Source organism: Micropterus salmoides, unplaced genomic scaffold (genome assembly GCF_014851395.1).
Source record: "Micropterus salmoides isolate LMB-PRFRI ecotype aquatic unplaced genomic scaffold, ASM1485139v1 Ms_hic_scaffold_5, whole genome shotgun sequence".
Classification (NCBI taxonomy): domain Eukaryota; kingdom Metazoa; phylum Chordata; class Actinopteri; order Centrarchiformes; family Centrarchidae; genus Micropterus; species Micropterus salmoides.
The window spans coordinates 19,027,294-19,049,570 of record NW_024044237.1 but is presented as its reverse complement, the minus strand read 5'-3'; the positions used below and the strand labels follow the sequence as shown (position 1 = coordinate 19,049,570).

At 38.8% G+C, this 22,277-nt stretch overlaps 1 protein-coding gene across 1 annotated transcript in view; it reads left to right on the top strand.

Moving 5' to 3' along the window:
• The window catches only part of LOC119889312 (short transient receptor potential channel 7-like), a 58,336-nt gene that overhangs the window by 3,676 nt on the left and 32,383 nt on the right, over window positions 1–22,277 (top strand). Inside the window, 3 exon segments of the mRNA XM_038700236.1 lie at window positions 6,714–7,479; window positions 14,354–14,536; window positions 18,753–18,917. Of these exon segments, the coding sequence (XP_038556164.1) occupies window positions 6,714–7,479; window positions 14,354–14,536; window positions 18,753–18,917 (1,114 nt within the window).

Here is a 22,277-nt window from a genome sequence, read left to right as displayed (position 1 = left end):
AGGACAGTCAGAACATCGAGCAAGATATATAAACCCAGATATTTTTTCTTGGGTGTTTGTGAATATTGGGCTCACATTCAACAGGTAGGCTGAGACGAATATATTGGGGTTGGGTGGAGCATGATATAGGTGCATTTTCTAAAAAATGGTAGTTAAAGCTCTTCTTGCTTTAGCTGTAGTATAACATCATGTTCTGCTACACCCATGTGGGAAAGAACGTCTGGTGGTCCTGGTTGCAACAATGGTAATGTGTGAAGAATATGAGCAGACATACAGTACATATACACAATCCCTTCTTCACTCTCCTTTTTCTTCTCGTTCATCTCTGTCTCTTTCTTTCTCCCCCGCACACACACGTGCACGCACGCACGCACGCACACACACACACACACACGCACAAACACACTCTTTCTCTCCATCTATACATCTCCATTGTGTCTGCCTCCTCCTGTCATTGTGACTGTAATTCCATTCAGAAATGATGCAGGTAAATTCTCTTTCAGTTCAGAATCACAAATAGTCAGAGATTGATGGAGAGGAAGATAGATAGAGATGGAAAATGGCGATTAATTACGTGACTATAAGGTTATCTAAACAGGCTTGCAGCCAGACTGTCCCCTCATTTATAAGGAATCCTCCCAATGCTTACAAAATATGTCCGTGAGAGTGTGTATGTGTGATTGTGTGTGGACATGGGGGCTTAGGGAGATATTAGGTACATCCTACAGCAAAATGCATTGTAGTAAGTCAACAAACAAACAAACTATAGCCTTAAGAAGCAAATACCTTATATTGTTATTAGCTGCATAAATAAAAGGCAGTATTCACTGCATGGCATCACATTTTACAAATGATCAAAGCTCTTGAAAAATCATCTCTTCTGAGAACACATCCTCTTATAACACCTCTAACCCCTAACCTCTGACATGCACTTCCTGTGTTCTTTTTCTCCTTGCAATTTTCAAAAAGCTCATCCATTTCCCTAAACTCTACACACAAATCACATCATTTCTTATTGCCTACACCCTGCGGTCATTTAGAAAGCATTAACATTCAGTATCGTTCACTCATATCAGCAAAGCTTGAGCTTTAGCACACAACTACCAAGGTGGAAACACAAAGTATCGTAATTGATAACACACCAATCAGAACCTTCAATAGAAAGACAAAAGGTCCAGAGTCAGTTCATTCAGTTTTGGATTAGGGAGAGAAGGACGTGTAGGAGGAGCAGAGAGAGGAGGTTGACGTGGAGGAGGAGTAGGGATATGGGGACGAGGTGAAAAGGAAGGGGAAGGAGGTGGAGGAGGATGCAAATCTCCGGCTTGTCACAGACCAAAGACAGGATGTGGGGCAGGATAATTTGTTGTTTGGTGTGTTCAATTCAATATTCAATTCAGTTAAATTTTATTTATATAGCGCCAAATCACAACAACAGTTATCTCATAGTGCTTTTCATAAAAGAGCAGGTCTAGACCAAACTCTGTGATGCTATTTACAGAAACCCAAAAATTCCCACCAAGAGCAAGCACTAGGCAACAGAGGCAAGGAAAAACTTCCTTTTAAGAGAAACCTCGAACAGAACCATGGATCAGGGTGGGTGGCCATCTGCCTTGACCGGTTGGGGGTGAGGGAGAGTAAGAGAGAGAGAAAGAGAGATAGCCATAAAGAGGGAGCGAGGGATGGGGGAGGGGAGGAAGGGGGAGCAGTCTACACAATATAGACACAGAGGTACAGACAGTAAATGTAATGTTGGTACGGACTGAATGAATAATGGTACAGATATTTATAGTAATGTTTATAATAATAATCATAATGTTAATGATAATAATAACAATAATAAAATAAATAGGACTACTAAAAATAATTGTAGCAGAGAATGTCGAGCAGGAACACAAGGGCAACAGGTGACTCGCAACTACAGATCCAACTCCACAGCTCCAGAGCCAGAAACACCTGCAGAAAGTGATAGAGAGGAGAGGGACGAGAAAGCACAAGACTATGGGAAAGAGAAGAAGTGAAGTTAGTAACATGCGTTAATGGGATTAGGTTGCATAAAGAGGGAGAGCATAACTAAGAGACCTGAGCCAGCCCTAACTATAAGCTTTATCAAAAGTCTTAACACTATGGGAACGGACTGACCCGGTACGGGGGACGTAATAAATTTTCGCTGTTCTAGCTGTTTTCCGCACAAAAACACGCTTTGTATCAACAGAGATCGTCTGGCGGGCCGCCATCTTGGTGAGGTCGGCTGCGGTCTTAAGTTTTGTTTGTGTCACCAGATATAAGTGCAGAAGAATAGTGTAATTTGGCGGAGGCGATCTTTATTGGCCTCTGCTGGCGACCCGTAGGAGCTACACGGACATGCAGGATATGCCTGAAATCGTTTCATCGAGACGAACAAAATCTAAGATCTGTTCTCAAGCTGTGGGCCTGTAAAGCATGGGAGTGCTTTTGGTCATATATATTGACTGTTTTTATCAATATTTCAATGTTTTGAAAGCTTTGTTATTTGGAATGTGGTTGTATGGAGAGAAATAATGTTTTGAAGATAACTACCAATAAAGTGAACATATAAAATATGGCAAAAACATGGACATTTGCCTGGTATATTTTTTAAAGATTGTGTAATAACTGTTGTATATCAGTTTCTTTTCATCAAATTTACAGTTACAGTTGTATTCTAGGTGTATTAGAAGATATTGAGGTGCATTATAATCTACCTTAGGATGGTTTTGATGGTTTATTGCATCATAATAAAGCTTTTTTTTACCAGGCGACGATGAAAATATTATATTTTTTCCGTATTTCATATCCATGTAGTCTGTAATGGTAAAATAAATATGTTAATCTACAATGGATTTATATTGCTTAGCTTCTGACCAGAATGGAGAGGAGACTTATGCATCTAGGCCTAATGGTTGAGGAGATATTACTGATTTATTTTGGGTATGTTATTTTAGGCATTTTTCCTAGAAATAGGTGCCAGGTACCATTAAGCCTACTCTTAAATGTGTAGATGGTGTCTGCCTCCTGAACCCAAACTGGAACCTGGTTCCACAGGAGAGGAGCTTGATAGCTGAACGCTCTGGCTCCCATTCTACTTTTGGAGACTCTAGGAACCACAAGTAACCCTGCATTCTGGGAGCGCAGTGCTCTGGTGGGGTAGTAAGGTACTATGAGCTCTTTAAGATAAGATGGTGCCCGACCATTAAGAGCTTTGTAGGTGAGAAGAAGTATTTTAAATTATTTTATGGATTTTACGGGAAGCCAATGCAGAGAAGCTAAGACAGGAGAAATATGATCTCATTTGCTAGTTCCTGTAATTCTGGATCATCTGAGGAGCCTTAATGGACTTTTTTGAGCAGCCTGATAATAAGGAATTGTTATCAAATTCTAGGCAGTAATCTAGCCTAGAAGTAACAAATGCATGGACTAGTTTTTCTGCATCATTTTTATACAGGATGTTCCTGATTTTTGCAATATTACATAGGTGAAAAAAGGCGGCCCTTGAAATTTGCTTAATGTGGTAGTTAAGGGACATCAAATATAACTCCGAGATTCCTCACAGTGGTGCTGGAGGCCAGGGTGATGCCATCCAGAGTAACTATATCTTTAGATAATGCGTCACGGAGGTGCTTGGGCCCCAGTAAAATAACTTCACATCTGAGTTTAACATAAGAAAATTAAAGGTCATTCAGGTTTTAACATCCTGAAGGCACATTTGGAGTTTAGCTAACTGATTAGTTTCATCTGGCTTGATTAATAGATATACTTGAGTATCATCTGCATAACAATGAAAGTTTATGGAGTGTTTCTAAAGGAAGCATATATAAAGGAAGCATATATAAAGTGAACAGGATTGGTCCCAGCACAGATCCTTGTGGAACTCTACAACTAACTTTGGCGTGCATGGAGGATTCATTGTTAACATGTACAGAGATTGATCTGATGAATAGGACTTAAACCAGCTTAGAGCGGTTCCTGTAATGCCAATTAAATGTTCCAGTCTCTGTAATAGGATATGATGGTCAATGGCATCAAATGCAGCGCTAAGATCTAATAAAACCAGTACAGAGACAAGTCTTGGTCTGATGCAATTAGGTCATTAGTAATTTTCATCAGTGCTGTCTCTGTGCTATGATTAACTCCTGACTGAAAATCCTCAAATAAACTATTGCTGTATAGAAAGTCACACAGCTGTTTGGCAACTGCTTTCTCAAGGATCTTAGAGAGAAATGGAAGGATCAAGGTTGGGCTTTTTCCAGAAGCTGTATAGTACACCAAGGAATACAGGAATACAATTTTGTTGAGTTCATCATGTGAAAGGGTTTTTGAGGGTGAGAACCACAAACGAACATTATTTATAACCAACCCTTGTAGAATTGTTTTGAATTTATCTCATGTGTGCAAGACTGTGTTATAGTGTATGTGTGTGTGTGAAAATAGGATGTTTTGGGAATTTGGTGAGAAAAAGAGGCACAATTTCAAGAATTGTCTATGAAGATTCTCAGTCATCCAGGTCATAGTTATCCGACGAAGGTTAAAATCAAGGGCAACTGCACTTGGTTGAAGATACTGGAAGACGTTTCGTCCCTCATCCAAAGGACTTCTTCAGTTCTGACTGACTGGCAGGGAAACTCAGCTATTTAACCTCAGTGGGGTCGTTGGCCCGGGACATCGATACCGCTGGTTCGTTAGTGTTCCTTGTTGCTGTGACGACAGTTGTTACAGTCGTTAAGACTACCTGTGGCCAAGACTGAACGACCATCGTTGGTATCTTCACCTGAGGCCAAAAAAAAAAAACTCTAATTACACTATATGTTAACTTACTTCTTTCCCTAGATATTTAACCCATTGATGCCGTACATGCTAATAGCTCTCACTAGTATTTATTGCTGCTAGTATCTATTGGCACTTGTAGATCTCCTACTTTACTGATGCTTTATTGTTGCTTATATGTTGTTACTCAAATGTAAGTTGCTTTGGATAAAAGTGTCTACCACATGAGCAAATGTAAAGTTAAACTGATGGTTAAGGTTGTGAAATGGCACGTTGTTAACTTTGTGAAATGTTGCAATTTGATGAGGTTTAGGCACCAAAACTATTTGGTTAAGTTTAAGAAAACCTAACCAACCACATGGTTTGTGTTAATAACGTTAAGTAACGTTACTTAGGTAGCATAACTAAAACACCTTATGTTGACTTTTTGTTTCACATGGGAAACAAACACTGGTCTCCTTGGTGAAAGTCCGGTTTCTGACCCACCCTCCACCTCAACCACGCACCTATTTTTAGCATTCAAAAACGATGCTAAAGGGCTTCACACTGCAGTCAAACTGACACTGTGGCCTTGACTATGTGTCCAGCTTGTTGTGCAAATCGAAAATAAAGAGCTGCACTTTAAAACGCACACTGACAAACACACACTCTCCCTCAATCTCTCTCTCTCTCACACAATCATACACACACTCTCCTACGGTGATTTGCATTGGTGAGCTCTCTTTATCTTCTCAGTTTCACTTCTTTTGACGCCCCGGGGGAATGTTTCGATCATGAACAGGTTTCCATTTTCACCTTTTCCTTCAATGTCCTTCTGAGCTTATACACACAGACAAGCAAATTAAGGGAAATTATAAACCTGAATAACAACCTAACCAGGCTTTATTATTTTTGGCATTATTGTGTATGTGTCATTTGTAAGGTCACTGCACCAATTCAGATAACATAAAAGAGCAGAAATGATATTAAAAATCTTGGGGCAGTCTTTAGTATGGACAATACAAGTCAATTATGCTTATTCAAGCTGGTGTGATTCCTTTAGTCCACTCAACAAGAACTGTTTCAATTGCGCTTTGAGCTACATGTTATCATTTTAGCATTTTAGAAATTAAACCTTTAGCCTAAATTGGTTATTACATACTGCAGAACTAAACTGGGTAATCATTTTCATTACTGAATTCCCATTCCCACTTTTCATTTCAAAACCTACCCATATGCAGTATCTCTTCCTCCACTCCCACACTGTCACTCAACATTTCTTCTCCTCTAATTTTTACAGCTTTGGGGAACATCAAGCCTTTTTCAATGTGTGGGTCAGAGTCTCAGGCTGAGGAGAAGCAGACATTGTGACAGCTCTTTGTAACTCTAAAATACAATAGGAGGAGCATTTTCCAGGAACAGGGCTAATTACCAGGGCTTCTGTGAAAGGTAAAGATTTTTTACCTGCTCTGTCCTGCTGGGATGTGACCGTGTGTCACTAGAAATAGTGTTCCATTTAAGAAGAAAAACAAATTAAGACATACTGAATAGTAGCAACATGTTAATGTCTGTGTGAAATGCATGTGTCGATGCAGATTCACCACTGGCAAAAGAGTCTCTTTGGATGACCACTAACTCATAGTGTGAGTCGTGCCATAGCCAATTGAGGTGACAGCTTCATCTCTCGCTTGCCAATCAGAGCTTTTGACCTGAGATGGCCCCACATTGAGCTTCGACCTTGGTAGCGGATCATTGATCTGGCCAGAGACAGATAAATCAAAGATGTCTTGGTGAAGCTTTCTCTTGGGTCAGGGGAGAAGTCTGTGTTAAGCACTGTCCACGTAAGACAGTAATGACTTTGTTAGTCTTGTTACACCATAGTCAGTTGTCTTTTCCTCTTGCCTCCATAATTTGATCTCAGCTTTTCTTCATCCTCCATCCTTTACTGTCTCCAGGGTGGAAGCCATGCATCGCCGGCACACCACACTAAGAGAGAAGGGGCGTCGCCAGGCAGTGCGGGGCCCAGCCTACATGTTCAATGAACGTGGCTCACCGCTCACTGCGGAGGAGGAGCGTTTTCTGGATGCTGCTGAATATGGAAACATTCCTGTAGTCCGCAAAATGCTGGAAGAGTCCAAAACCCTTAACTTCAATTGTGTGGACTACATGGGCCAGAATGCTTTGCAGCTGGCAGTGGGCAATGAGCACCTAGAAGTGACCGAGCTGCTTTTAAAGAAGGATGGTTTGGCTAGGATCGGCGATGGTCTGCTTTTGGCTATCTCCAAGGGTTATGTTCGAATCGTTGAAGCTATTCTCGCACACCCTGCTTTCGGTGGAGGCCTCCGACTGGCTTTGAGCCCTCTGGAACAGGAAATGCGTGATGATGACTTTTTTTTTGCTTATGACGAGGATGGAACACGTTTTTCACATGACGTCACGCCCATCATCCTGGCTGCTCACTGCCAGGAGTATGAGATCGTCCACATCCTTTTGACAAAAGGGGCCCGCATAGAAAGGCCACATGACTACTTCTGTAAGTGTTCAGAATGTGTGGAGAAACAGAAGATTGACTCTTTTAGTCACTCACGCTCCAGGATGAATGCGTATAAGGGCTTGGCCAGTGCAGCTTACCTGTCACTCAGCAGTGAAGACCCTGTGCTGACCGCCCTTGAGCTCAGTAATGAACTGGCAAGACTGGCCAACATCGAGACAGAGTTTAAGGTAAGGTCGTTTCAGTGTTTTTCCCAACATCTTTTTTGTTAATCAGTATTTTCCTTTTTTTTATCCCCGCACTATTTAATTCCCGAAAATACACAAACATACTGTTTTAAATGTGTTGGCGAAATGTTGACAGAAGATTACGCAGAGTGGTGTAAGGAAGGAAGGTGAAAAAGAGGGAAGTTCTTCTTCAGAAGACACACACAATACATTTGATTTAAAGACTTGAAAGAATGATAAAACAGGTATACCGTAAATGTGTGTAATTTATCACTTTATGTATAATTATAGTCGCATTCACAGGTTCTATCTTTATTTTTTCATGAGTTTAGGCAGATATTTGCCAATGTTTCAACCCTTTCCTGCTAATGATTCAACTTAGTCACTAGAATAGACTTCCCAGTGCACTCCCAGCTTTATATTACTCCTCTGATCTACCTAATAACAATGCAATCTCTCCTCAGGGTGTGATGAAGATTGTTTAATGAAAAGTGTGAGAGATTTTTGAGAACTTTTGGAGGAAAAATACTAAGATAGACTGTGTGTGGAGAAAATGAAGTTGCTCATATGTGTAATAGTTTATGATGTTGTTTGATCCAGCCACTACACCTCATAGCAATCCACACCAAAAGAGGAACAGACACATTATAGACATACTTGGGGTATATACCAATGCCACCAATTGACCAGTATTATAAATATAGTATATATATATCCTGTAATATCATGTTTTAATAAAAAATATATATAATCATAGTTTATAATCACAGCTTGCTTAAAATCATTAATTTGGAGTATATATTATAGGATTATGATATACATTTTAACGAACCTTAAGTTACAGGTTTCACTTCAGAGTGGCCAACACTGCTCAGCTCTCATTGATACATAATTACATGATTACATAGTGAATAATTTTTATAGTCAAGATTATTAATAGCATGCGTGATCATTTAATTGAACCAATTAAAAAATAATAGTCAGTCAACATTGCCGGTTCTTTGCTTATTTATTTTTACCCTCCGCATTGTGTTCACTTCTGTCTGCCCACCTTTGTGTTTATCATTGAGCCTTTCTGCTTGTCATTCTGTTTCCTGTCTCCAGACACGTTAATAAGAAGGGCTCACCTGAGGGACCAGAGTTGTGTTGGAGCTCATCTGTCTCATTACCATCTCATTATCACCACCCAGTCTTCTCTCTTTATTTGACTCCCTGCCCATCTTCCCGTCATCCTTTCATTACTTTTAAAAATCAAATAATGTTAAGACAGTCTGCCAATAGCCTTAAACAGTCCTGTTGCACATGAAGAAATCAAACATGGGGAATAAACATTGAGGCACCACATCACTACAAAGAATCTAACATGAGAACGAATTAAACATTACTTTATGTCATACCCAAGCACAAAGAATTTAAACATGAGATTTTCAATGATGATACCAAAGCCACCATGTTTTTGAAGTTTGTGTTCCAAAAACTTCAAATGTCTGGTATGATATCAATATCAAAAGCCTACAGTATTTCCCTCATGATGATGCAATGTTTTCCATTTTTCCATTTTCGTTGTTCTTGTTTTCTGTTCTGTTATACTTTTTTAGCGCTAAACAATGTCTGTCACAATCAAGTCAACATTAGTTTTCTAAATGTTTTGTGTTTCCTGTGATGGACTGGCAACCTGTCCAGGGTGTACCATGCCTTTCGCCCAATGTCAGCTGGGATAGGCTCAAACCCCCCCGCGACCCTGTACGCAGGATAAGCGGTTGACAATGGATGGATGGATGGATGTTTTGTGTTTGTATCATCTTTGTTAAATCAATCTTGTCACAATCTCTAATCCCTAATACTGCCCTTCAATGATTTGCTTAATAGTTGTACAAAGAGGTAACCTGAGCTCATAAGTGAAAATGGCCTTAAGGCCCGGACACACTAGGATGGCAACATTGGCAAAATTTTGCTGTGCAATAAATTAATTCCATTGGAATGGAAAAAGTCCAGTGTGTAATATTTAGGAGGATCTATTGACAGAAATGTAATATAATATACATAACTATGTTTTCAGTGGTGTATAAAAACCTTACATAATAAACTGTAATAAGCCATGGGTCACTTACATGGAAGTCGCCATGTTGCGCTGCCATGTTTCTACAGTAGCCCGAATGGACAAACTACTCTACAGAGTACGACGAAGGAGGAAGAAGATGAATAAGAAGTAGTAGCAGTAGTAGTAGTAGTTGTCTGGTTTATTAGAAGTAAGAAGAGACATAAAATCTGGAGAAATTGGAGGACCACACGTATTATTTAGAATTATAGACAGAGCTGTCAGCTACCACAGCTCCTCCTACTGTGTTGGAAATGGAAGGGTGAGAAGTGACTGCTGATGCATTCATGAGGTGTCGGAATTATCAGATTTTTTTCCTCCTTAAATCTTTATTGCAAAAAGAGTAATAAAGTGTTCACAGGACATAAAGAAGGAAACAGAACAGTATACAAATGTATAAGAGGACACAGATAATAAAAACTTAGCCAGTGGAAGTTGGATTTAGAAAATTAAATTGATATAATGTACAACCTCATGGAGGAAAGGTACAAAGTTTTTACTGCTGAATGTGGAAGTATATAGGGGACTAAATTACAATTATCATGCAAAATGTAATCCCACAATAACATTATCATTTTCCACATATGTGTTATTTGGGTAAAAATTATCATTTTCATTTTCACATACTTGTGTGAGCATTCTAGGACCATAATAAAATGAAAATGGAAACAAAATTTGACATTTCAAGACTTAGTCTGCTCTATAGTGGAATATATTCAAATACAATGAGTGAAACAGCGCCCCCCAGTCTATTGCATTTACATGTCCATGTGCTCATGGTCTTTTTAGGTCAAAATTAAGATTAAAATGCCATTTTCTAACTATGTGACAATGAAAATGGAAACAGCATTTGACATTACATTTTCAAAGACTGACTCTGCTCTATAGTGGACTTTATTCAAATGCAATGAGTGAAACAACGCCCCCAGTCTATTGCATTGCATTCACATTTGCAAGCAGCTTTCCAAGGGACACAATGAAAATGAAATCTGTCAGTCCGCTCATCAAGGGGGGTCCTCAGTAAAGACTTCACTTCCTCTTGAGTTGGAAGGCCACTTCAGGTTCTCATGGTTCAGTTGTGTATCTACCATTACACAACACTAGGCTGTAACTTCACAACCAAATGAAATCTATCATTCGAACAGCTCAAGGATGGATCTATACCGACTTCAAACTTGGAACCTGTAAGTTGTGCCATTTTTATGTAGCCTTTCTGTTTTTTTGAACACTTGCCTGTTGAACTTGGCGTTAGCATATTCTGCAGCTAATGTGGCTAACTGTAACGTCAAGCTGTTTCTGTTGTGTATTGTGACATTAAGACCACACGCCGTCGCCTGTATGTGTGTCTGTTGCTGCAGTAGCCTATGTAAGTTTACCTGGTCGATGCATGGCACGTGCAAAAGACGTTAACTTGCTCATACCCGAAAGCTGTAACATCAGTGTCCTGCTGGGCAATGTCAAGCCCAGGCTAATACAAACCCATTCTCATTCAGAGATATACTTCACATTACTGCAATACTAGTATTAGTGACAATACCGCAGCTCTGTCACAGTTAATGCTATAGGAACAGTCAGTCTGTCTGTCATATCAACTACATAGCTGTAATAATACAAACTTGAGATGATATTATATATAAAAATGAGTACACATAGTCAAGTGCAAGCAAACACCACTTTCTCACCCACTGGCACACACACACAACCTGTCAGAGTGCTGCTAGTGGCGCACGTATCAGGACCTCCCTAACATTCAACATTTATCTTCAGACATCTTACTTTTCAAGACAGCTCATCTGGACACACACACACACACAGCTGCCACATACCCTTAGGAGAGACAGAGAGAGAGTGAAAAGAAGGTGGCCGAGGGTGTCATTTTGTTATTTTAATCGCTTTTTACCGATTTTGTTCTTGGGTCAGTCCAATATTAGTTTAAATTAGGACACACAGCGACAGAGAACGCAGAAAAAGAGGTACACTGAAGGTGGTGAATGTCCACTGAAGTGCAGTATTACCAACCCTCTTTATCCCTCTCTTCTTCTCATCCCACCATCTTACATCCCCTACCCCAACTCCCCCCTCCATGCTTGAGGTTTGGCTCCTGCCCCCTTCAGTTCGCTCATCTGTAACTATTTTCACTCTGCTTCACACTGCTGTGTCTCCATTTTCAATCTCACAACATCATTCCCCTTCCTTTATCTTGGCCCCCGAGGCACAAACCACATACCTTGAAATGTGATTTGATTTTCACATATACTGAATGTGTGTGGTGTCTGTGAGTGTCTGTTCTTGGTGTGTGTCTTATGATGCAAATATCATTGAGTAATAAAAGCAGTTTTGCACTTGTATTACCCTGAAGCCTTGCCTTTTCCTGAATGTAAACAGTGATGAGATTGTAATAGATTACTTTCCCAACACAGCCTAAAGGTAACACACACTGTTTCCTTCATGTCCCCAAAGGGCCAATAGATGCTTGCTGCCATTGCTTGATGCCCAGAATTGACTTTTCAATTTGCAGATAGTGATAGGCCTTTTTATCAACCTTATGCCTGTTGGGTGAGAATTTTTTTTCTATGAAAAATCCAAACCTGATGGGCGGGATTTTAAAACTTATATATTGCAGCTGTGAGTACAAACACGTTGTGACTGCAAAAAAAATGATAACACCATTTTATATTCATGACTGACACTGTTCACGTCATACTAGAAAGGAACTCCCTCTCTAAAAGGGTCAAACACTGGAGGAATGCAAATGATGTTCATGGTCACAATGGGTAACCCAAAATATAGTAAATGCTATACAAACATACCTAATTATTCCATACAGCAAAAGTGTACCCTAAGGCAAAGTGAGAGTAGAACTGGTCATTGTTTGATTTTGCTGGGGAGACCATCAAAAGTGTAGATGAAAGTAGGCATTATCAACACACTGTAATGGTATGTTTGAACACAGAACAAACAAGGAGGGTGAAGAATCAGTCCTTAGGGACTCTAAACCTGCCAAAAGCTCCAATCTGCTGACTGTTTCCCTGCTCGACCAACTGTTGAGGAACAGAACAAGGCATGAGGGCGAGTGAAGGCAGTGCAAGAAAGAAGGGTAAAATTTTAACTCTGGGCCACAGGGAAGAGGGGCAGAGAGTTGAAACTGGAACAACTGGTGAAGGACCAAGGGGAGAGAGGGTTGATAGGGCTGACAGGAACTCTAGTGAAGTAGGCAAAGCAGCTAACTGCCAGGGTCCCAGAAGTCAAAGCTCAATTCAAATGATGCAAACACTTGGATGAGGAAGAATGGAGCCCCCCAAGTCCCAAAAGATTATGTTTTTTGTTTTGTGCCCACAAGTTATTTTCTCGATAGAAGATAGAAAATCCTCTTTTAGGATTTTGGTGGCTCTGTAGGATTAGGGTGCCATTTGTATTTATTTGCAGTTCTCAAAAAGTGCAGCTACAGTTTTAGCTTAAAATGGCAACAAAAAGGTGTAAGCAACAAGAGTGATGTTTCCATTAGAAAAACAGATGGAAAACACACACCCATCTTTGTGAAGTGCTGGCTCACAGGAAGTCATTAAAAAAATGTGTATGGAAATCCACATTTGTACACTTGTATCATCTTATAAAGATCCAAATTTCAGTCAGTAAGTTCAAAGAACCATTCTAGTTTGTTGTTATTGTTTTCTTATGTTCCTGAAAATGTGAATGTTGACAGTATCCTGTTGATTGTGAGTATAAAGTCAGTGAGGTGACTGTTGTTAGACTAAAGCAAGGTGTTTGCCAAAATGTCAATCTTTTTAAGTAGAAAAAAGTGTTTTTGCAATTAAATGTATACACATTTATCGATTTTGAAAACATTGGCAAAATAAAATGCAAATTAGTGTTCCCATCGACAACTAATGCAAATATTCTTAAGAGAGTGCAACAAGACTGCAACAGGAATTCTAAATCCATGGCATTCCTTTGTTGCTTCCCACATAGGAAGACAATTATATGCAATCACTGAATGAAAGGATCGCTCCCCTGTGTTCACCTTTCCTCCTTTTCCTTCTTCTTATCTTTGTGGTGTTTTTCTCAGATCTTTTTATTTTTTGTCTTTCTGGTAAAGTGGTTACTTTGCAATAGTTGGGATTTGACTATCAGGCATTTCCATTAAGTTTATTTATGTGCAAATTCAAACAATGCATAAAATCAGGTGGATGGGAATGTACTGAATGACCATTTGAAATCAGCATAACAAAAGCAAAGTGGATCCCTTATTTAGCTTTATATTTTCCAATGGGAGAATACTGTGAGAATGATTATTTTATTATGACAGTGACAGCTTACATCAAATTTGCTTGGCTGTTAAGATAAAACAAGTCAAGTGGACTCCCTTCGTGGGCAAATATCATTTATAAAGACAATCCAGCAAAAGGTCATGAAGCAAATCACAGTATCATCCTTTCAGTTTTACATTGGAGCCATATTATAATTGCAAATGAAAATAAATGTCTCTACATTTCTGACCAAATAACAGTGTGATATCCAAGCTCATGCAGGTAAGGACCCAAGGGGGGCAGCTGCAGGCACAGTCACGATTTGATAAATCTTCCCTCTCATGATGCTTGCAGTTATAGATTTGAAGAATGTTGCATTGTCTAAAACCAGGTGTTTACATTAGTTGATGTTTAAATTCTGTTTTAAGTTAAGTTTCTCCTCTCTCTGCATCCTTGTCCTTTCTTCCATCTTTCCTCTCTCCCTGTCTCTTCCCTCCCCACAACTATTCACCTCCACCCCTGACTCATGCAGAATGACTACCGTAAGCTGTCCATGCAGTGTAAGGACTTTGTGGTAGGTGTGTTGGACCTTTGTCGGAACACAGAGGAAGTGGAGGCCATATTGAATGGCGACGTGGACCAGTGCCCTCCAAGCCCCTACAACCGACCCTGCCTCAGCCGTATCAAATTGGCCATCAAGTACGAAGTCAAGAAGGTAAGAAGACCAAAAATAACTGATTATTCAACCATCTACTGTATGTAAAGAACTAAGTAGTTTCAAATGCATGTATAGTTAACATTTCGTAGTGAAAATTTTGTTCACATGCCATGAAATTACACAACATGTAAAACCTGAACCTACAGCATTATTCTAAGACCATCAACAATATATTGTACATACTGCACATTTTCGAGTGGCCTTTTATTGTGGCCAGCCTAAGGCACACCTGTGCAATACCCATGCTGTCTGATCAGCATCTTGATATGTCACACCTGTGAAGTGGATGGATTATCTCAGCGAAGGAAAAGTGCTGACTAACACATATTTTGACAGATTTGTGAACAATATTTGAGAGTAATAGGCCTTTTGTGTACATAGAGAACAGATGAGCTGATCTTTGAGTTCAGCTCATGATGAATGGGGGCAAAACCAAAAGTGTAAGCCAAGATAACCCTGATGATCTCACTATGATATAATTCTGGTTTATTTTAATGTCTTTGGTAAGCTACTCCAAAGCCACAGATGATATTATACAACTATTTGCAAGCTAAGTTTTACTGTCCATGACAACTAAACTTAATAAAGAATCACATCACATTACAAAATTCCTGTTCATGTCCTGTGTTATTTAGGATTATTTGGGTATATAATAATCTATGGATGTTTAAAATTATAAACTGCAATGAATGAACTGAATTTTAAATATTTCTTCAAAAGTACGTAAATTAGGCAGTACACAGCCTTTTCAAGCTTTGTTTTTATCCTGGAGAAGAGAACGTGACCAATACACAGAGAGCTAATTACACAGGAGACAAGGAGAGAGGGGGGGATAGATTGCTATGGAAACCAGGTGGATCATGTAGTGCATGTTGCTGGACACAGGCAAGGTTAATGTAATGGGTCAGTGGGTTGATAGATTGCACAGGACCCCAGTGGGAAACAATTTAAACTATAATTTAGTGAGCAATGTTTATAGGTGTGTGTCTTTTCCCTCTGCACATAGAAATTATTGAGTGCACATACAGTATACACACTGTGTGTGTGTGTGTGTGTTTTGAACAGCAGATGGGAGCAGAAGATGTCAATCATCAGCTCAGATATATGGTTTATAAATGTGATGGCCGAGTCTGATTGGTGAAGAGGTGGGAGAGATTGATGAATGGAAAAAACAAAGAGGCTAATGAAAATCAAGAGAGAGCAGATTCGACCAGAGGCAACCTGTTGCTCAGATCTTGTAAACGAAAACAATATACAAGAACAGGGTTTGATTATTACACTAGTTGACCTCCTACTGAGCATTGATTGCTCTGTTGTCCACCAGTGTTGGGCAAGTTACTCAGAAATTCAAGAAAATCCAGTTACTAGTTATTTATTACTCCTTAAAAAAGCAATAATATTACTTTACTTATTACTAGGTAATAAAAGTACCTACTTGCATTACTCTTTAAGCCACTATATTACTTTACAGTGTTTCCCACAGAATGTTACAAAATGTAACGTTTCATAGCACCACTCTCTCCCGATGAGTCCAAGCTTCTCTGGCAGTAATGGGGTTTCTTTCTATAAGTTTTAGGTTGCTGTGCTGCTTCAGCAGATGCTTCAATAAATTAAATGTAGAATTGTTCTCGGGTGAAAGCTTTTTGCTGGTCGCAGAGTTTACAGTAGACGACAATGTTCTTTGCATCTTAGACTGTGACGCAATAATGGCAGTAGCTATTTACAGCTGTGGAAAAAACGCCTCTCTCCCTCACTGACCTGAACAACATAAGGTCCGGTGCTGCTGACCTGCCGCACAGTCGCACATTCATGTCAAGGATGGCGCATTCAGTAACGCAGGAATGCAGTGTTACTTGGATTAATAACTGTAATAATATTACTGTTGTCCACATGCTTCCTACAGCTGGAACAAAAACATCCATCATCTCCCTCCTCACCAGACCAGTGGTTGCTTTCATTTATCACTTCCTTTCTTGGAGTAAAGACATCAACAGATGCTGAAATGGCAGACCAAGCCTTATCTAATAAAGCCAATATGCTTCAGTAATTAATGTAAACACTCAGTAATTTTCTGCCTGCTTTCTTTTGCATACTGTATGTTAAATTGATTTCCCAACCTGTTTGTTTATATTTTTTGTTCTGAATGAAGTCAAGTGGCAGCCAAATGTGTTGTGAATAATACATTTTGATTGTAATGAATAGACAATAGATGTTCTCCAAATAGAACAACAGGTTGCACACTCAGATACTTATGAATATTAAAATAAAGAGGTGCACCTGAGGCCCTCTTCATGGATATAGTATATTTTGACCTTATTCATTTTTTCGTCAATGCAGTAAGTGTACTGCATTGACGTAAACACAAGAAAGAACAATGTGTAGCATTGTAGCATGTGTAGTATTTTTCATGATAAATGTAGCACTTAGAGGAAAGAGACCAGTGTGCTCTTTACTATACAGAACACCTCCTTCTTAGTATCTGTTTTCTAATTTTAAAAACACAACACTATGCCATTCCATGGTATTTCAAGAAAAGAAAAACTGAATTTTCAGAGTTAAACAACAAACACCTTTACCACAGCACCATGGTCTAACTTGTGATTCAGTGGTGGAAGAAGTAGAAAATTATTACCACAATGTAAAAATAAGGAATTAAAGTAATTGTACTTCTAGGTGAAACTCCATATGTATCACCACCAACGTGTATAAAACAGACCATTACTAGTGCAGAATGGCACCTTTCAGAGTGTCATATATAGATGTTTTTTGTATTATTGGATCATTATTATTGATGCACGAGCTTGTTAGCAGCAGTTGGTAAAACCTTTAATAAAAGGCTCCAAATTGGTTTGTCAGATCAGATTTTTATACTCAATATACTTTGTTTTTTTTGCTAAATGTTGAATCCCTAGATAACAAACCTCTGCTGTCTGCCTGTTACATAAGCCACATTCTATCTGTTTCAATGTAGCCGCCACAGAAGTATTGTGTATTCCAATACCCACACTACCATACTATTTAGTATTCCAGAAAAGGATTTAATATTTCCTAATACATTGTCAAATGCAGTATGCCAAAAATACAAGAATGTCCTACTGCATCCGGTCACATTTGGCATAATGCACCCAGATTTCTGCCTATATTAACCCACAATCCTCTGCGCAGCATGAGTATGAGTAAATTCAAGGCGCAATGTTATGATGATGTAGTATGTTCCTATAGAATGCATGCTGTATGCAACAGTACGCGCTTTGTATGATGTGTCACTTCCTCTGATGATGTGTCACTTCCTCATTCCTCATTTTGACCAATACGGCACACTGATAGAAAACAACTCACCTCATTGGTAGGGATGAAATGGTTATGGTTTGTCTGTCTGACTTGTTAATTTTCTTAACAGTACATACAGGTGTTTGGGGGCAGTGACTAATCCACCATCACTTATCTTCTTAGGCCACACCCTCCCTCATTAAACAAATACACATCACCTGATACGCTTAAATCCAATAAGCATTCAACTTTATACAGCCTGGAGTTGTAAAATACGCATAAAAATGATGAGATGATCAAAACACTTGCTAGCCTAATAATTGTGCATGCAGTGTAGAATGTCGTAGAAAAGTTGAAAGTAAAGGTTTCATATATTTTAGATTCATTGCCTATAAAGTCAACTATTTCAAGACTTTTTTTGTTACGGCTTACAGCTCATAGAAATCAAAATTCAAAATATTAAAGGATTTTAGAATAAAGAATTTATAATACAGAAATGTTGACCTGAAAAGAACTCCAATGAGCTGATTATGTTAAACACCTGCAAAGGTTTCCTGAGCCTTTAATCTCTCAGCCTGGCTCAATGAAGTTCAAATGAACTTTTCCATGATATTCTGCACCTGCATGTCGGTCACAATGCATTGGTTATTTTAAATACATATTGCCATGTGAAATTCAGGTATTTTTATTATATACAAATTCTACAATATGGGATGTAGTGTTACAATGTTTGCGTGATGTGTTGCTGCAGTATAGACCACTCAAAGGATCTGTAAAACAATCAGAAAAAATGAAGTGATTGAGAGAGAAGAGCAAATTACTTTTGCTTCTGTGAAAATGTCCCAACTGATGGGTGTTAAGGTTGCTAATTGACCTGAGCACCCATCTCCTCTCCCTTTATTCTCCATTGACTTACATTTCTTGTCCTTGTCTCCCTCTCCAGTTTGTTGCTCATCCCAACTGTCAGCAGCAGCTAATGACTATCTGGTACGAGAACCTGCCTGGTCTGAGGCAGCAGTCAATTGGTGTGAAGTGCTGGACAGTGCTGGGGGTCACTGTAGGTCTCCCCTTCCTGTCTATCGCCTACTGGATAATGCCATGTAGCAAGGTATGAACACACAAACAAGCAGAAGACACAAACTCTGCCTTGTCCCCAGACCTTGAGATCTTTGTCCTACTATCACTGTTGAACCAATTTTATCACACACACAACCCTCAAATGTCTGGCCGTTTTCAAACATTCCTACATACCTCTATGCTTTAGCGACCCGCCACTTATATAATGTAGAATAAGCTTTATATTAATAGAATACTGCTTGTAAAGTTTTCGGAATATATTATTAACAATAACAAACTCATTTGCCTTTTTTTTTTTTCTATTTCAGCATAGCCTGTTACATTTCATGTTTAAACTGTAGTATCTTACACAAAGGCTAGTGTAACGTCTCATAGACTGACACCTTCCAAACCCAAATTAGTCAGCACAGTAATCAGAAATCAAAGTCACTTGCTGGTGGCCATTGGTTGTGCGTAGTGTACGGATGGACAGATGTGGCATCTCCAGTGTCTGAAAAAACTTGTATAGATGCATCAGCTTTTGAAAGGTTCTTGCACCTCTTTTCTCCAGCTATGTCCAAAACAGCTGAAGGCCAAGGACTTTCCAGGAAAAAACTTAGATTTGAAGATTTTCTGGCTGCTAAAGTTGGAAATTTGGCCCATTAAAACTACTTGCATGTTTATAGCAGCAAGGTTGAGGTAACTATATAAGCTTCCCTATCAGTCCTAACTTCTCGTAGGAATGCTACTTAAATGGTAACTTGACATAGTCCCATTCAGAGCTCATGTTGTCTGAGCTTGCTTTGTCATTGTCATGCTCCAGTTCTGCTATGAAATTATCTGATTAATAAATGACACGAAACTAATTTGTAATCATCAGTATAGTCACAGATATGTCTTAATTTCCAGAGCTATTGATAAACCCACAAATATCAAAGTTTTTTATTACTGTGTCTGTATTTATCCATAGTAACAACAGACAACAGCGCCATCACAAGGCCAAACAGGAAAACACAACATTTTCTGCTATTAACTTGCATCCAGCATACTGCAAATAAAAATATAACACTCTTACATACAACTAGTTCTCTAGCTACTCTATAAACGTTTTAGAGAAAACTCATTAGAAACAATGCATTTTCATATTTTGACTCTGTAATACACGAGAGTTGAGTGCTTAATTTAATGAATTAGACACTAGCCACTAAAGACCCGAGGTATGCATTTAAGGGTTAAGCGTACATGTTGCTGTTGTTTCTATGTATTATGACCTCTGAGAAGAATTTTCTTATTTTATGTTGTATCACCTATTTTTCTTGATACTGTATCACAGTATGTGGCAACATACTCCGTCTATAGTCTGCAAGTAGACCCAGGCAGCTTAAAAACTCATTACACACCGGTAAACAAAATTGTTGGATGGTTTCTTTGTTCTGTGAGCCTTCGGGGGAAATAATGTAAAGTTTGCCCCAAGGGTGAGATAAGTCATAAATCAGAGTTTATCCTATGTACAAAGGCCATTTTATCTGCTTGGACTCTGCCTTGTCAGGCTCTACATTTACAGACTGGTTCAGCTTCCACTATTTTCAGCTTTACTTCATCATCAGATGTGCTTTGTGCTAATTGCTAACCTGCTAAAAATCCCATTACAGTCCTGTTACAGTGCATTAGCCTTGCATTGGGTTTGCTAGTATAACTGAACTAAATGCTAAAGTGATACTCCATCCAAAATCTAATGTATGTTTATGTCACTCACTGTAGAGGTGGCTTGTAGTTTGTAGCATGCTCTTTACAGTAATAGGACAGTTTTAGTAAACTTGGTTTTACCTCAGTTACAATAATGACAACTCTAATAGTGAACCTGTTTTATGGCTTCTTGTCCTCACACATTCTCACACACAAACCTTTCAGATTCATTAAAGTTCTCTGAGGATCATAAATATGTGGCCAAATTTTATTGGCAATCCATTCACTGGTTGTCATGGCATTTACCTCTGGACCAAAGTGTACAGACAAAATGACTAGCATGACCAGAAACATTACAGATTTCATTTTGTTAATATTCCATCAAGCAAATTATAATCTTTAAAGTGACACAATATGACAGACGCCACATGCACATGTGCGCGCTCACACACACACACACACACACACACACAGAGGAGCTGTGTGGAAATCTGCTCATCAACCTGGATAATTCTCTACCTCATGATCAAGTGGTATGTGTGATTGCATGTGTGTGATTGTGGGTGGGTTAGGGTTAGTAGACAGAGAGGCAGCTGATCTCAAGTGTGTGAGAGAGGATGGAGAGCATTAATGCTGAGAGCTTCTGATCCCAACACCTGTGTATGTTAATGTTTGTGTGTTTGGATGTACGTGCACATGGATGCATGATGTGCATGATTACATTTGCTTGTCAATCAACTAACCGGCAGGCCTGAATGTCGCAGTCTGCCATTTTCTGACGCACCTGAGAGAGAAGGAAAAAAGGTAGAGAAATAACAAATTAATGTAGGAACAAAAAACAATTAAATCAAACTAATACCAGATAGACAAAATGAATATTTATGCATGCTTAATAATGTTATGGCAGATTAACAGAGAAAAAAAGGTATATTAAATGTATATGATAATGAAATAGATAAGGACAGAGTGAATCAGTGAAACACTACAAGACACAGGTTGCAGAGAGAAAGTTTTGTTGTTGTTTTTTTGATTGTTGATTGACCTGGTGCTATTCAAGCAATTTTGATCTGCTCATCTCATCACTTGCTCATCTCTTACAGCTTATAATTTTCTCCATTTTTACGCCACCACAACACATTAATATCAGAAACCTAAACCATATTATGTTTCATCAGCGAGGAGAGATGTAGAAGATATTTACATTTAGTAGCTCAAAAGTAAGTATTTTTATTATTATTATTATTCTGACACAACATAAATGCACATACAGTTAATTTATCATTGATGTAATTACTGGACATTATTGAATAGTCCTGCTGTACTTTAACCCTTGCCAATGAGGATGCAAACATTGTATTGTATTTTGGTGGGAGAGTTGTTGCTGTAATCTGTAAAGTTAATAGGTGATTGCATGTTTTATGGCTGATTTAAATCATCTGTATTGGTAAATGGAATTGTGTATCTGTGTGAGTTACGGAGAGATAAGTGAAGAGAAGGATCTGTAGAATACCCCAGAATCTATTGTAATTTAAATACAAAGTGGATATCAAATATACAGGATGTACAGTATGACAGATGGTCTTATCTAGATAATTAATTATTCAGAGTGGGTGCTTGTCTGCACACAGTATACATCAGGCTTGATTCTAAATATATTAGTAAAAATTAAAGGATACAGCAGCTCCATTTTGGCCTTTTGAGATTTGATTTCACACTAAACCTCTTT